Source organism: Kryptolebias marmoratus, linkage group LG4 (assembly GCF_001649575.2).
Source record: "Kryptolebias marmoratus isolate JLee-2015 linkage group LG4, ASM164957v2, whole genome shotgun sequence".
Classification (NCBI taxonomy): Eukaryota; Metazoa; Chordata; class Actinopteri; order Cyprinodontiformes; family Rivulidae; genus Kryptolebias; species Kryptolebias marmoratus.
In genome coordinates, this window is record NC_051433.1 from 23,259,050 (window position 1) to 23,273,746 (window position 14,697).

The 14,697-nt window shown below is 39.9% G+C and overlaps 2 protein-coding genes across 3 annotated transcripts in view; both read left to right on the forward strand.

Annotated features, from left to right (window-relative positions):
- The window catches only part of comtb (catechol-O-methyltransferase b), a 13,655-nt gene extending 11,791 nt beyond the window's left edge, over positions 1–1,864 (forward strand). For both annotated transcript variants that reach the window (XM_017430577.3, XM_025009198.2), the window contains exons 3-6: positions 805–922; positions 1,028–1,221; positions 1,306–1,437; positions 1,535–1,864. In XM_017430577.3, the coding sequence (XP_017286066.1) occupies positions 805–922; positions 1,028–1,221; positions 1,306–1,437; positions 1,535–1,714 (624 nt within the window). In that variant the 3' untranslated portion in view covers positions 1,715–1,864. The remainder of the gene's footprint in view (positions 1–804; positions 923–1,027; positions 1,222–1,305; positions 1,438–1,534) is intronic.
- Positions 1,865–2,433: 569 nt separating this feature from the next.
- grm6b (glutamate receptor, metabotropic 6b) overlaps positions 2,434–14,697 on the forward strand; it is a 21,031-nt gene continuing 8,767 nt past the window's right edge. Inside the window, exons 1-8 of the mRNA XM_017430583.2 lie at positions 2,434–2,800; positions 4,772–5,357; positions 10,655–10,871; positions 12,383–12,518; positions 12,635–12,789; positions 13,069–13,209; positions 13,327–13,527; positions 14,250–14,389. Of these exons, the coding sequence (XP_017286072.1) occupies positions 4,821–5,357; positions 10,655–10,871; positions 12,383–12,518; positions 12,635–12,789; positions 13,069–13,209; positions 13,327–13,527; positions 14,250–14,389 (1,527 nt within the window). The 5' untranslated portion in view covers positions 2,434–2,800; positions 4,772–4,820. The remainder of the gene's footprint in view (positions 2,801–4,771; positions 5,358–10,654; positions 10,872–12,382; positions 12,519–12,634; positions 12,790–13,068; positions 13,210–13,326; positions 13,528–14,249; positions 14,390–14,697) is intronic.

Sequence of the window (14,697 nt, forward strand, 5' to 3'; positions counted from 1 at the left end):
GTAGGGACTTTAAAACTGGTGTTATGTGCTCTATCTTCCTGGTTTTAGTGAGAACACGAGCATTTACAGTAAAATGGATTTGTTCTATCCGAGCTGGTATCTGTGCTTACGCATTAGAAGTCTTTTGTTTCTTAAAAAACTCATTGTTGTCCTACCTTACTTCAGGAGTGTTACATTTTTATCGCCCACCACATGATCATGTAAATAGCCTATGTGTGTGTGTACCTGATTTTAGTTATCTTTTCAGGACCTTTTCTTGTATAATTACTGACCTTGTCAAGACCTAATCTGGTAGAATATCCTTTGTGTATTAGGGGTTAGGTTTAGGGCTGAGGTGTGAGTTTAGGTTAAGATTAGGTGTGTACTGGTCATGGTTAGGTTTAGCTTAAGAGTCAGGGTTAGGCTACAGTAATGAATGGAAGCCTGCTCATCATAAGATAATTTTATTTTAAAACTTTGACTTAAAAGGCAATCCTTCAAGGAATGCTAGGCCTTCATTGTCTCAGATGTAAACAGGATTTAAATCTTACACCCACTTTTAAAAAAGTTAAGCACTAAGGCGAGTCATCTTTTTTTTTTTTTACCACAAAAGCTGTTTTTGTTAAAGACTCTCATGTGTGCATCTGTAAAACCCCCCAATGAAACAAGTGCTGAATATGAAGAGAAATCTAATTAGAGGAGGAGGGAAAAGTTTGCTGTCGAAAAATTTGCACCATCTCAAATGTTGCTTTATGAATCATTAGTAATAACAACTCTTTTTAGAAGTGTAAGTGAATATGTTGTCTTTTCTTCGCCTCCCTCCAGCGACTGTTGGCTGCAGTGCAGAAAAACGCCACAAGAGGAGACCCTCGCAGCGTGGTCCTTGCCATCGATCAGTTCTGCAGACAGAAGGAGTGGGCCATGAATGTGGGGGATGAGAAAGGTAGGGCCATCTTCGTTGCCCAAACCAGGTTTTCATGAAGAAAAATATTCAGAATTTTGAATTTCACTTTGTCTATTTGTTGTTTTTTTTAAAATTTGTCCTCAGGTTGCATTCTTGACTCCGTGGTGTCTGAGGTAAACCCAGGGGCTGTGCTGGAGCTGGGGACCTACTGTGGCTACTCAGCGGTGCGGATCGCCTGTCTGCTGCCTCCTCACGGCAAGATCATCACTCTTGAATTTAACCCAGACAACGCTGCAATAGCTCGCCAGGTCATCGCCTGGGCAGGACTGGAGGAGAAGGTAAAACTCAGTATCAGGAACAAACCAGGAGGAAGAAGTTGGATGTGTTTGGCTCAGATGGCGGGGTGTGTTTCTTCTTTCTAGATTCAGTTAGTTGTCGGCGCATCCGGTGACTGGATCCCCAAAATAAAGGAGCAGTTTGGGGTCAAAACGTTCGACCTGGTTTTCTTGGATCACTGGAAGGATCGCTACCTTCCTGACACAAAACTAATGGAGGTGAGCGTTTGCACATTTTCTAACAAAACAACAGCTGGATTGTTTTTTTTGTAGTTTTTTTTGACACGCTGCTTCTGTTGTTTTTAATTTGTATTAGGAGTGTGGCCTCTTAAGGGAAGGCAGCATCCTGTTGGCAGATAACGTCATCTGCCCTGGGACTCCTGATTACCTGGAGTACATCCGGAACAGCCCTCGCTATAAAAGCCAGTACTTCAAATCTCACCTGGAGTACACCAAAGTGGAGGACGGCTTGGAGAAATCCGTTTTCTTAGGCTAGACTTTGACTAAAAGCCTTTATGTTGTGCACAGGTACTAAAACTTCCAACCTCCGCTCTTTCTGGAAGCAGATCTACAGTAAAGAAAACCTGTTTTTTTCTAATGGAACTGAGTGTATGAACTTGGAATTAAAAGTGACATGAAAGAAAAACAAGTCTCTGTACTTCGTGTACTTTCCGACATGTCTTTATTGGTTGAAATGATCCTTTATTCATGCTTCTAATTGACTGACGAGCTGCAAAGTGATCTGCCTTTTTTCACTGGAAATCTAACTCAAATACCTTCTGTGGTGCAGAAACCTGTTTTGTGCTGTGATATTCTCCAACATTGAGTCTGTGTTGACAGTGAGCGCATGTTGTGTGTTTATGTGTGTTATTATTATTATTATTATGTGTGTGTGTGTGAGAGAGTATGAATCAAATCACTGCTCATCTAATCTCTGAAAGTGATGGAGTTTCATCATGCTTAGGGGGGAGGAGGATTTTGCTGTATACATATATATATATATATATATATATATATATATATATATATATAAAAAGTATGGGCTTGTCCACCTAGTGCTGTCTTCACAGACGCATGCATGATAATCCCAATCTGGGGCCATTAGTGCACCGTGAGCGAGCGAGCGAGGGAGTCGAGGGTTCACCAGAGAGCGGCAGAGAGGGAGGGAGGGAGACCGGACAGAGACACATACGGCTGAAAGAAGAAGAAGGGGGAAAAAAAAAAAAAAAGGACAGAGAGGGAGAGCTTTTAAAGGATTTGGCTGTGATTTGTACATTCTCATGCTGCAATGTTGCACTTCTCTCTGCCTCTGCTGCCATACCTCACTCTGCAGACTCAAAAGTCTATTTTTATTTAGAAAAAAAAACAGGATTTCTTCACCGGAGCACTGTTTTGCGTATTTTAGGTGGTTTTGATGTTGCAAAAAAAGACAACCTGAGATGACTGAGGATTTTCTTTTGGTGAGGAGAACAAAGCCTTGACTCCAGATAGATTTGACCATTTTTCGGACAATGTTTGGAGGCCGGTCTGCAGCATCTCATGTGATGGGGAAACTGAAGGCTGGTCCATAAAGAATGGGCAGGTAAGATATTCCTTCACTTCATTGTTCTCAAAAAGAAATAATTTTGCAACAGTTGCTTGTTTTATGTACTTTGAATTTTTGCTTTTTTTCAATTGATATTATTAAACTTTACAAGATTCACATGTGCAAGAAAATAGAAAGCTGGAACATAATGAATATGACGTTTAGTATGAATAAAAATCTGCATCCCAACTTCAAACAAAGCACATTTTGAAACACGCAAAAAAAGATAAAAAGATAATGCTGCTTTGTTACAAATTTTTGGCACATTAATAACATTAAATATACTGATGTGCTGCCTAAACTTTGGACAAAAAAGAGAAATTTACAAGATGAATGGATTATTGTGGATTTTGTCAGTGATTCTCATGCAGATATAATTAACCCACTTGAGCTTTTGAAGCATGCAATGCCGTGACAGTTTACTTGATGTTTTCTGTTTTGCAAAATTTATAGTGTTTTCCATCATCGGCTCTCAGCCCTTCGTGATAAAAGCTTCCAGCATTCACTCTGTTGCTATCTAAAACTCTTCAACATCTGCCCCCCCCCCCGCACACTTATTTTACCTCTTTCATGTTCTGGGTCTCTATAAAGCACAAAAACAGACTTTATATTCGAGGTGGTGCGTTTCCATCGGCAGTTCTTTAATTTAACATGTACAATTGTGTGTTTTGTTACTAGAACAGATCAAAATTGTGACAGGGCATTAAAATATTGATTAATGTGTCTGCTCTGGAGACCAGTTTCATTTTTAATTAAAAGTAAACTGCGAGCTTCATTGGATTTATTAAATATAAACGCTGGACTATATTTTTACTGAAGTGCTGAGAATTTTCTTTTGAAAGTTTCTTCCATGTTCAACCATGGTAAATGAAATGTGCCCCTACAGATCTCTTCAAACATGCTAAACTGCATTTAGGGCCAGACTCTTGACCACACAGGGACTGTTTTTGGATAGATTTCCTAAAGCCACCTCAGTGCTTTCTTGGTAATATTCTTCAGGATTTTGTTGATGCCTAAACTTTCATCTGAGACCTCGAGGACTCAGTAAAAGATTTTTAATTTATGTATTTTCTGTAGCCATCTTTCTTTCCCTGCTGACTAATCTTTGAAGTGTATGTGACTGTAGAGATAATATCAGTGCCTGCTTTCATCCCACTTGGCCAAATGGTTTAATCTTTGTTTCATTAAATCAGATCTCACCTCTCATGGTCTGAAAGTTATTTGAATGTCTTGCTGTAAAATGCAGCAGGTTGTCATGTACCTTTTAATTAACTCTGGCCATTCCATTGTGAAGATTGGTTGAGTGTAACACCAGTGACTGTGCATCTGTTAAAGTTTCCTCAACAAACCTCCAGATCTCATTATAATATTATTTAGCTCAGTGTGGTCCCTTTGCAACCTGATCTGTGAAATCTGTTGGTAATTTTCAAATTGCTTTTGTTTGAGAGAGTGATAGAAGTTACTGTGAGTTTGGGCAATTTTCTTTTATGCTTCACAGGATTTGTGCAACGACTGTTTCAAAGCTCTCCTGGCAGATCTCTCAGTCACACTCGGACATTAACGCTATTGACTGATGGGTGTGTTTTTCCTGGCTGTGTTCAATTAATTCTTTAAAGACAAAACCATGTGTTACACCTCACTTCTGAGCTTCCTAAAAGAGGGTGTAAATTCTTATATGGAATATTTTGGAGATTTACAAGCCAAAAACAGCTGTTTTGTTTAAATTGTGCAGTACTACACCTAGTTTGATGAAAAGACAATCAATTTTATGATAACATTAAAACATAATAATTGCAAAATTTTTGCAAAGGTTTTTAAACTTTCCAGTTTAAAACACACTGACATGTCTCTTAGAGTTAAACCCTTCATCCTGTCATTAAAAGGAATGAGTTTATGAAACGCCAATAAACTGTAAGCAGGATGTAATGATGATCAGAACTTAACTGACCTCTCCTGTCCCCCCCTCAGGTGCCAAAGGTAGAGCCTGGTGCTGTCTGTACCTCCACAGGTCATCATCATGTTATCGGAGGCCTGTTCGTCTCATCTGTTTTGCTGGCTCTGCTCATTGTTTACCTGCCAGACATGGCTTCAGCTGCTTGGGATTATACTGGTGGGCATCAGCCCGCTTTCACAGGCCCAGCAGGGCACCCAGCCTCAGTCCATCAAAATTGAGGGTGACATCACCCTTGGCGGGCTCTTCCCCATGCACTCTCGAGGACCTGCTGGTGTTCCCTGCGGTGAGATCAAGAGAGAAAAGGGGATCCATCGACTGGAAGCCATGCTGTACGCCTTGGACCAGATTAACAGTGACCTCGACCTGCTGCCCAACATCACTCTGGGAGCACGGATCCTGGACACCTGCTCCCGAGACACCTACGCCCTGGAGCAGTCGCTCACTTTCGTCCAGGCCCTTATCCAGAAGGACAACTCAGATGTGCGCTGCTCAAACGGGGAACCCCCCATCATCCCCAAGCCAGAGAGGGTGGTTGGAGTGATCGGGGCCTCCGGCAGCTCTGTGTCCATCATGGTGGCCAACGTGCTCAGGCTGTTTGCGGTGAGATTTCTCTTGTTATGTTTTGCTCAGTTGTGGAATGATTGCAATTGTCTTTCTTCCCAGAGAGTAAGCTGAGAAACATGGAAGAGGTCATAAACTGCTCACAAAGATGGGAACAGAACTGTGCGTGAGTCAGAAGTGTAGTTCCGTTTGAGAGTAGAGCCCAAGGTAATACAGCTAGGTCCCAAGATGGTCACAAAAAATACTTACTCCAAAGCTCTGTTTTTGAGGACAAGTTTTTTTTTATAATCAGGATATTATGAGTGTTATATATCTGAGTGGTTAATATGTGTATACAAGTATTAGAAAAATAAAGATAACAATGAAATTCTCCGACTCTTTAAACCTCTACAATCAATAATTAACTACTAAAAACCTGATGCAATATATGGGTTTATGTGTTCCTATACAGCTATAAGAAGGCACCTCAAGGATTAATAGGTTATTGACTAATAACTGGTCTTTTTTTTAAAAATCCTTGTATGTTGGCATATTTTGGAATTCTCTTTTGTGGGTCAAAACAAGGAAATGAAGTGCATTAATCTTGTGGCGTTCATATACGATGGACATAAACATTTACGATGCATTCCTGTTCTGTTTTCTGTGTATGTATTGGGTTGAAGGGTGGAGAAGTAACACATATTACGCCATAAGCATGGCATATGTTACACCTATCTATGGTTACCAGCATCTTCCGGTCACAATTCCTCAATGAGCCATGTGGTAATGTCTGAATGTCAGACTTCTGTCAGCATCTAGCCACGGTCTCACCTGCCATCATCTGAGTTTTCTTCTTATTGCTAGTTCTCTCTGTTGCTTCTGTTCTCCTCGTCAATGGCAACTTGTGCATCAATTTTTTTTCAGGTTCTATGTTTGTGGAATAAATGATGAGTGAAAATGTTATACAAGTACACATCATGTGACCAGACATATATATATATATATATATATATATATATAAAACTCACTTCCTCTGGGGCCACTATCCTGCATGTTTAAGATGTGTTCTTGCTTTAAAACACCTGGTTTAAATGAATGACTTGTGGAGAACTTCATAATTTGGTGAGGAGGTAATTAAACCATTTGAATCAGGTGTGTTGGAGCAGAAAAACCTAAAACTTCCAGGACAGTGGTCCTTGAGGCCTGGAGTTTGACACCCCTGAGTTTTCTGCCATCTCTAATTTTAGATTTTAGCGTGTTCACTAACTACCCATCTGTTTCCTTATAGGCAGACTTTGTTGTAACTCAAAATTCTGAAATTACATGATGTTAGAAACTAGCTGAAGTTCTATTTCCTGTTTGATTAAACCCATCTATGCATTATCAGTCAGGTATTGGCTTCAAAAGACAAATATTTAGATCTTATTCATTGTAAAAGTGAGCTGAGATGTTAAATAATTTCCTACTACATAGAAAATCTGTGTATTCTGTGTGTTACAAAATGGACATAGTAAAGTTTAACATTTAGTATGGAAAGACATTCTTAGCTTTCATGCTCACACAGCTGATACACACTGACACTTTACTCTATCCAGTCAGATATATTATTAATGGTGAATCAACTTATATAATCTGAATGAACCTCTGTATCACTGGCTGTGAGAACAAATCTGTTACAGGGTTATGAATCTATCATCATTAGAGTCTGCAGCCTAATCCGAGTTATGTGTGCAGTGTACCGCTTTTTAAATTCAAATAACCAACCTTTAATGTGGATTTGATATTACACTGATTGCAGATAGTCTTTATGGCAATAGTGGGTAATTGAGTCCATGCAAATCCCACATTTTGCCATCTGCCAAAAATCTAGAAATCTCTGAACATAAACACCAGCTTGTTTAAAAAATCTTTAAAGATAAAACTGAAGCCAGACTTTTTTTTTTTTTTGTTATGGATGCATCATGTCGCAGCATCCCGGATGGTGAACATGTTAAGAGCCAAGAAGAGGCAGCTTGGATGCAAGGCAGATGTTAACTACAGATTTATGCATCCCAACTTTCACTAAACCCCTTTCAGCAGCTCGAGAGCCACAGAAGAAGAAAAAAAAAAAGCATGATGACGCTGGTTGTGAGATAACAGAAACTTGTGACCCGGGCAGAGTCCATTTAGCTAAATGGCGTGTTTCCTCCCACCATCCATACGTGCTACTTCCAGGACTGCAGCTGCTTCTAGTCTGAGATTCACCATACAAAGTACAACAGCTCATAACCAGAACAGCAGAGGATTATTATTTTTTATTATTATTACACAATGTTCAAGAATGCACTTAATATTCTAGTAAAAGTAATAGTTACAATGAAGTAATAAAAGTAATGTATACTAGCAAGTGGCATTACTATCATTTTAAGTCTATTTTCATGCAAACATTTATTGCATTTATTGTGACAATAAATGTCACGGTTTATTGTTTTCAAAAACAATCAAACATCTGTTTTCTTGACTGGTTTAATCCTGTTCTGGGTCTCAGGGAGCTGGTGCCCATCTCTAGTAGCCATTGGGCAAAAGGCAAACTAAACCCTGGACAGGTTACCAGTCCCTCACAGGTCCACATAGAGACTAACTAGACAACCATTCAGCCTCACCTTTAAGGCCAGTTTAGAGTAACCGGTTAACCAGCCATGCGTGTTTTTGGATTGTGGAAGGAGAACATGGAGAACATGCAAACTGGGTGTGGTTCATTTCAGAGTTCTTTATGTCCAAAAACATTCAAAACATCCATCCATTTTCTATGCCAGCTTCATCCGGCAGGGTTGTGGGGAGCTGGTGCCAATCTTCAGCGCTCTCTGGGCGAGAGGCGAGGTACATCCTGAACATGTCGTACAATCCAGGATGTACCCTGGTCTACACAGAAAACAAACAAACAAACAAACAAAAATAAATCATGCAAACACCATAAACAACTGTTCCAGCTGGACATTGAACCGGGGGGACCTTCTTCCTGCTAGACAACAGTGCAAACCAACTTCACCATGCAGCCTATAGCTCTCAATGTCTGGTAATGTGTTTTTTATCTTTCATAAATGTTAATTCTCCTAGGAAAATGGGATCATTTATTGTCATGACTGACAAAAATAAGTGTTTTGGATTTGCTGCAATTTTACACAGCAGCAGCTGTTTTTTTTTTTTTTTTTTTTTTTTTTTACAGTTTGTAAAGTTTAGATGCATTTCTGGCTCTTGGAAACTGCAAAATCTATTCATTTTTCTTTGCACTTAAACCAAACAAATGATCAAAAGTAAANTGCAAACCAACTTCACCATGCAGCCTATAGCTCTCAATGTCTGGTAATGTGTTTTTTATCTTTCATAAATGTTAATTCTCCTAGGAAAATGGGATCTCATAATGATAAATATCAGAATGATAATTGCCCTGAACTTAATGTAAAACACCATGCAGCAGATGGTTTTTTTTTTTTTTTTTTTTACAGAGTTTGTAAAGTTTAGATGCATTTCTGGCTCTTGGAAACTGCAAAATCTATTCATTTTTCTTTGCACTTAAACCAAACAAATGATCAAAAGTAAAAAATAAAAATAAAAATAATCAGTATTTGCAGCCCTGTTCCCAATAATCACCTTAATTACTTAATACTGTTTCTAATCATAGAATATTACTTTCCTGAATTAAAATAACTTAAGGTTTATGAAACCTAAAGATAAAAAAAATACCTTTTTAGCAATCCGTATTAAATCTAATACTCTTGGAACTTATTTTTGAGGTTCGTATTATTACATACTTGCAAAACAATTTGTAGGATGGCATAGCAGAGCAGTGGCTAAAACTGTCACCTCACAGCACGAAGGTTGCAGATTTAAAACTTGGCAGGAGCTTTTATGACTGGAATTGTGTGTTTTTTCTCATGCATGCATGGGTTTGATCTGGGAACTCTGGTTTCCTACCACAGACCAAAAACATGCATGTTAGGTTCATTGGTGACTCTAAATTTTGCGAGTGCGTGCATGAATGGGTGATGTCTTGTTTGTCTCTGTGTGACCCTGCGATGGACTGTAGACCTGTCCAGGGTACACCCCGCCTCTCACTGGAGATCGGCACCTAACCCTGCATGGAAGAGCGAGAGAAGAAAATGTATGAAAGTAAAATTAGTGTTCTTTACAGTGTCTTCAAGAGAACAGCTCACAAATGCTAAGTGCATCTGAAAAAGACCACAAATGATGTCATGAAAGTGTTGAAAATGTTTCAAAATCCCAGGGACAACGTGTGCAGAACATGTGTGTCACATGTTCATTTTACATGTTTTTACATATGACTTCCAAGTGTGAAGTTCAAGTGTTTTTTTTGTAACAGGAGTCTATAAAAGGGTTATGTTGTTGATATGGCTCATTGATTGTAGTGAGTGAATTAGAGCAGATGCCTCTGTGGGATTAATTTGTGAAGGATTACGTGTTGTCTCACTCATTACAAATTTGTGTGCAAACATTTGAATGGCCTCTGTGATCCTGATACAGTCTCCTGTAGGTGCTGATGTCACCAAGTGGACTCCTCTGTATCAGAGGAAGAGGTTCAGTTCAATGAAAAAAAATCACCCTGGATTGAAAATTTCCTTCAGAACATCGAGGTTGACCAGGACACTTGAGGTCATCAAGGTCAAAACAAAGCAGCCGTTTTAGGCAGGATCAGAAGGAAATCTACTGTATGGATTTCAGAAATGACAACCTTTTTCTAGTCTCTAGATTTCTGCCCCCCTTCTGTGTTTAACATAATTTGCCTAAAACCCCTATAATCCTTCCAGATAATCTGTGAAATGGTTCTCGCCCCTCTCTCCTTTTCCCTTCACTGGCCCTTGCATTTACCTTTCTCTCCTCGTTGCTCTCTGGAGGGCTCAGCCTTAAACCACGCTGGTGCACCGGCATTAGCAGGTTCGGGGGTTGGGAACGGTCCACATCAACTGTCATTAAAAGAAGTAGCGCACTAATAAATTAATCTCCTCTTTTATTTTTCCCCGAAACAAATGCTTTTACAGCTTTACTTTGTTCCATCTGTATTTCACTGAGATGCTGGATTTATCTTCAGAGCTGTTTTTTTTGTTTAGGAGTTGAAACAAGTTCAGGTTTGGGATTTGATGCACCACAACTAGACAGACTACGAGAGAAAAGCCTTTATTTAGACTTTATTAAGGGTTTTTCTGTGAATAAGAGGTGCATCATCCTCTGACATGCTTCATTGCCTCCTCTTGTCATCCCATTTACCTTTTGATTTGCTTATTGGCCTAATAATTAGAGCTGCTCGCATTTTCTGCTTGATCTGGCCCTTTCGTCACCGCTGACCCATCCGTGTGTCTCAGATCCCCCAGATCAGCTACGCCTCCACTGCCCCGGAGCTGAGTGACAACAGCCGCTACGAGTTCTTCTCCCGTGTGGTGCCCCCTGACTCCTACCAGGCCCAGGCCATGCTGGACATAGTCAAAGCCATGGGGTGGAACTACGTCTCCACGCTTGCGTCCGAGGGCAACTACGGCGAGAGCGGCGTCGACGCCTTCGTTCAGATATCCAGAGAAGCAGGTCGACTGTTTTGGCTGCACAAATCTAAATTTACTGCTCAAACAATGAGGGATTACTCATCAAGCTGCACTGCTCTTGCTCATTAAAGACTAAAATAGAAAAAAAGCAATCCTTTAATGCTCAAAGTCGAACAGCGTAGCCCATCATATAGGTTTAAAAGCATGAATGTTGTTATTAGTTCTCATTTTTTATTATCAAAAGTCAGAAATCAGTGATTGAGAATCAAAGACAGGATGCTGCAACACTGATACATTATCTTTAAAAAAAAGTGTGCTACTTTAAAACAGACCAAAATATCTCAACATCTTTTGAATGACTGACTGTGAAATGAATAAATAAACAGACATTCACAGCCTCCAGTCAATGAATTTTAATGAGTGAGATGTTAACACCCATAATCAGGTTAACATCTGTCTTTATAAGCAACATTAGAAGGAGGCCATAAACAATGTAAAAGGAAATAAAACATCAGTAATTTCCCAGCAGCCTCAGCTGTAATTTGTGTTTAGTGCTGCTACACATATGGTGGATGCCAAATTAAGATTTAAAACATGGTACTGTTAGCTCTCAAAGGTCCTTGTGTTACTCTACGCTTGTCGTTTTGAAATTTTAATAACTACATCACACAGCGTAGGGACTTATTACGTCCCATTTAAAAACAAACAGCCAAACAAGTGACTCTGTGGATGTTGTTAAATGTGCCTCTTAAAGATATATTTTGGCCATTTTGAAGTGGCGTTCAATAGAAAAGTTATAAATAGTTAATTTATTTTCTGTTGTAGATAGCTCTTTGAACAAACTTGGTTTGCAATAAAGGAAACTGAAGTCTGACAGGACTGACAAGCTAATTGCTAGTGAACCTATGTAAGGTTAAGGTGGACTGCTGCTGTCTTAAAACACCTGTAGTCTTAAAAAAGGTTGTAGCAATTCACGCAAATGCTTCATATACCCTTACGGTATTGTCTATTTTACTTTATGAGGCAATTTTTAAAGAATTTTATGGTTATTTGCAAGCAAAATTAGCAGCTGTAGTTAGATGGAGCACTTCTTATGTAGGATTGAGCACTAGATTAAAATTTAACATTTCTGCCAGAATAACCACTAGTGGTTCATTAGTCCCGTTGAACTTAAAGTCTGTTTCTCTAAAAGGAGGTCATTCAAGGAGCTATCTACAGCAGGTATAATATGAACTGTTCAGAAGGTTTCCTCAGAATGACACTTAAAAATGGCCGAAGTAGCACTTCCTCACATTTCCAGTGTTGATGTCAAGCAGGTTCTAGATAAACATCCCGTATTGTGTCGTCCCAAATGACAAGTAACTTTGCTAACTTTTGCAAATTTGTATTAATATCTTCAATAAAAACATGAATAAACATGTTTATGTACCACTGCCTGATTAAAAAAAAATCTGTCATGTAATATGTGAAGAAGAAACATCTGGAAGTTGTTTTTTTTTTCATCTTTCAGATATAATGCTATTTACATTGCTGTTATTATTTGTGTATCCAAAGGAGGACTGTGTATTGCACAGTCCATAAAGATTCCCAGAGAACCCAGACCAGGAGAGTTTGACAAAATCGTCAAGAGACTAATGGAGACGTCCAACGCTCGAGGAGTCATTATCTTTGCTAACGAGGATGATATCAAGTGAGTCAAGCTCTGCTTTTATTAGAGATGGAAAAACACAGGATGAAACTTAAAACAAGGAACTTTGTTGCTTTATGTAAAAAGTCTGATGGGTCTAAATGCGCGTTTCGTTTCAGACGGGTGTTGCAAGCGGCCAAAAGAGCCAACTTGACAGGCCACTTCCTCTTTGTTGGATCTGACAGTTGGGGGGCCAAAAGCTCCCCCATAGAAGACCAGGAAGAGGTGGCTGAGGGTGCTGTCACAATCCTGCCCAAGAGAGCCTCTATTGATGGTAGGGCTGCGTATTAAACCAGACTTATACTGTACATCTAGGTCTGCAGGGACTTCCTACAAAAGCATGTCACATGTGACACTGACAGATGAGACAAACAAAAATGCAATGAGAAAGAAAATGATGGATGAGTCTGAGCAACCTGTTTTGATATCTCTGCCTTGTGTGAATTGAGGAAACTGAGTCATAGCCTTGTTTTCTTGTGTAAAAATATTTTTGTTCCTCCCTGTGATATCTTCCTGTAACATAAAATTATTATAAAAACGTGCAACGTTCCAGGGTTCGACGAGTACTTCACTTCAAGGTCCCTGGAAAACAACAGAAGAAACATCTGGTTTGCAGAATTCTGGGAAGATGACTTCAAGTGCAAGCTAACTCGACCAGGCATAAAATATGACCCCGACAGGAGGAAATGTACAGGTGAGGAGGTCACGATTTATCTCGCAGGGAAGTCATGTTTAAAGCGACTCGAGGCTGAGCTAGTGCACGGTTTGTCTTATCATCTAAACCTCGTGGGACATTTCTGTAATCTGCCAGGCGAGGAAAGAATCAGCCGAGACTCTCAGTACGAGCAGGAGGGCAAGGTGCAGTTTGTGATCGATGCTGTGTACGCCATGGCTCACGCTCTGCACAGCATGCACCTGGACCTCTGTCCTGGCTTCATGGGTGTCTGCGAGAAGATGGACCCCGTGGAAGGACGGATGCTCCTCCAGTACATCCGCTCGGTCAACTTCAACGGTGAGATTCAAACTGGCGTTCTTTGTTGTTCACCTTTCTCGTTTAGTTTTCACATAAAACAGGGACTTCACCCAAACTGGAAGGGAGATGCTGAGATTTATGGTGGTAAATATTTTTCTGACACTGCAGATGCTTAAAAGGAAATGCCAGTTTCAAAGACAGAACAGCAGAAGGGAGGCCAAATTAAAGATCCAATCTTTGAGATGTTTCTGCTAATGTTGAGATGCAGAAAACAGCACATTGATTCAAAGCATGCCCCCGCCCTACAGCTGCCTCCTCACTTTTTTTCTTTTCACAACACTCCTGTTTTTCATCCTCGTCTCACAGAGAAAAGTTACAGTTTGGAAGGAAAAAAAAAAAGCGTGTTGTATGAAAGCATCCTATTTACCGCCCTCCTCTTACTGGGTGACCCTGGCTTGTATAGAATATTTTCTGATTGAGCGCCTGCAGGGACCTGAGAGGAACATTCAATCATGTTAGGGCAACAGAGCAGAGTGCACTGAAAGACTGTACGTGTAGAGGAAAGCCTTTACTAAAGAGCATCCTGCACTCAGCTTTCACATGATTGCACAAGACAGAAGGGAGCAATACCAGCTGTATTCAGCAGCATGTGGGTGTTCTCTCAGCCACCTACAGTAGGACTTGAATTTCTCATGTCCTCTGTCTCACTTTTTGTCTGAATGCGGCTTGTTGAAATTCTGTCTCCCGAAAAAAAAAAACAGGCAGCGCAGGAACTGCAGTGATGTTCAATGAGAACGGAGACGCTCCTGGCCGGTACGATATCTTCCAGTACCAAATGTCCAACATCAGCAACCCCGGCTACAGAGTTATCGGCCAGTGGACGAACCATCTGCGACTCAATGTAAATATCTTGAGAAATCAAGTGGCTTGCTTTCTTGCAAAAGGTTACATGAGATTATAAGACTTACCTTGACATAAAAGACCGGAAATCAGTAGCCTCCATACCTGGCTTTATCCAAAAGAAGAAAATTTAATCAATCAATCAAATTTTATTTGTATAGCACATTTCAGCAGCAAGGCATTTCAAGGTGCTTTACATAATTAAAAAACAAAATAAAAACAGCATGTGACAATGAATAAACAGTAAGAAAGAGAAAAACATCGAAGACATCAAAAACCCGCACTCTAACCCTAATTTAGCCATAAGCA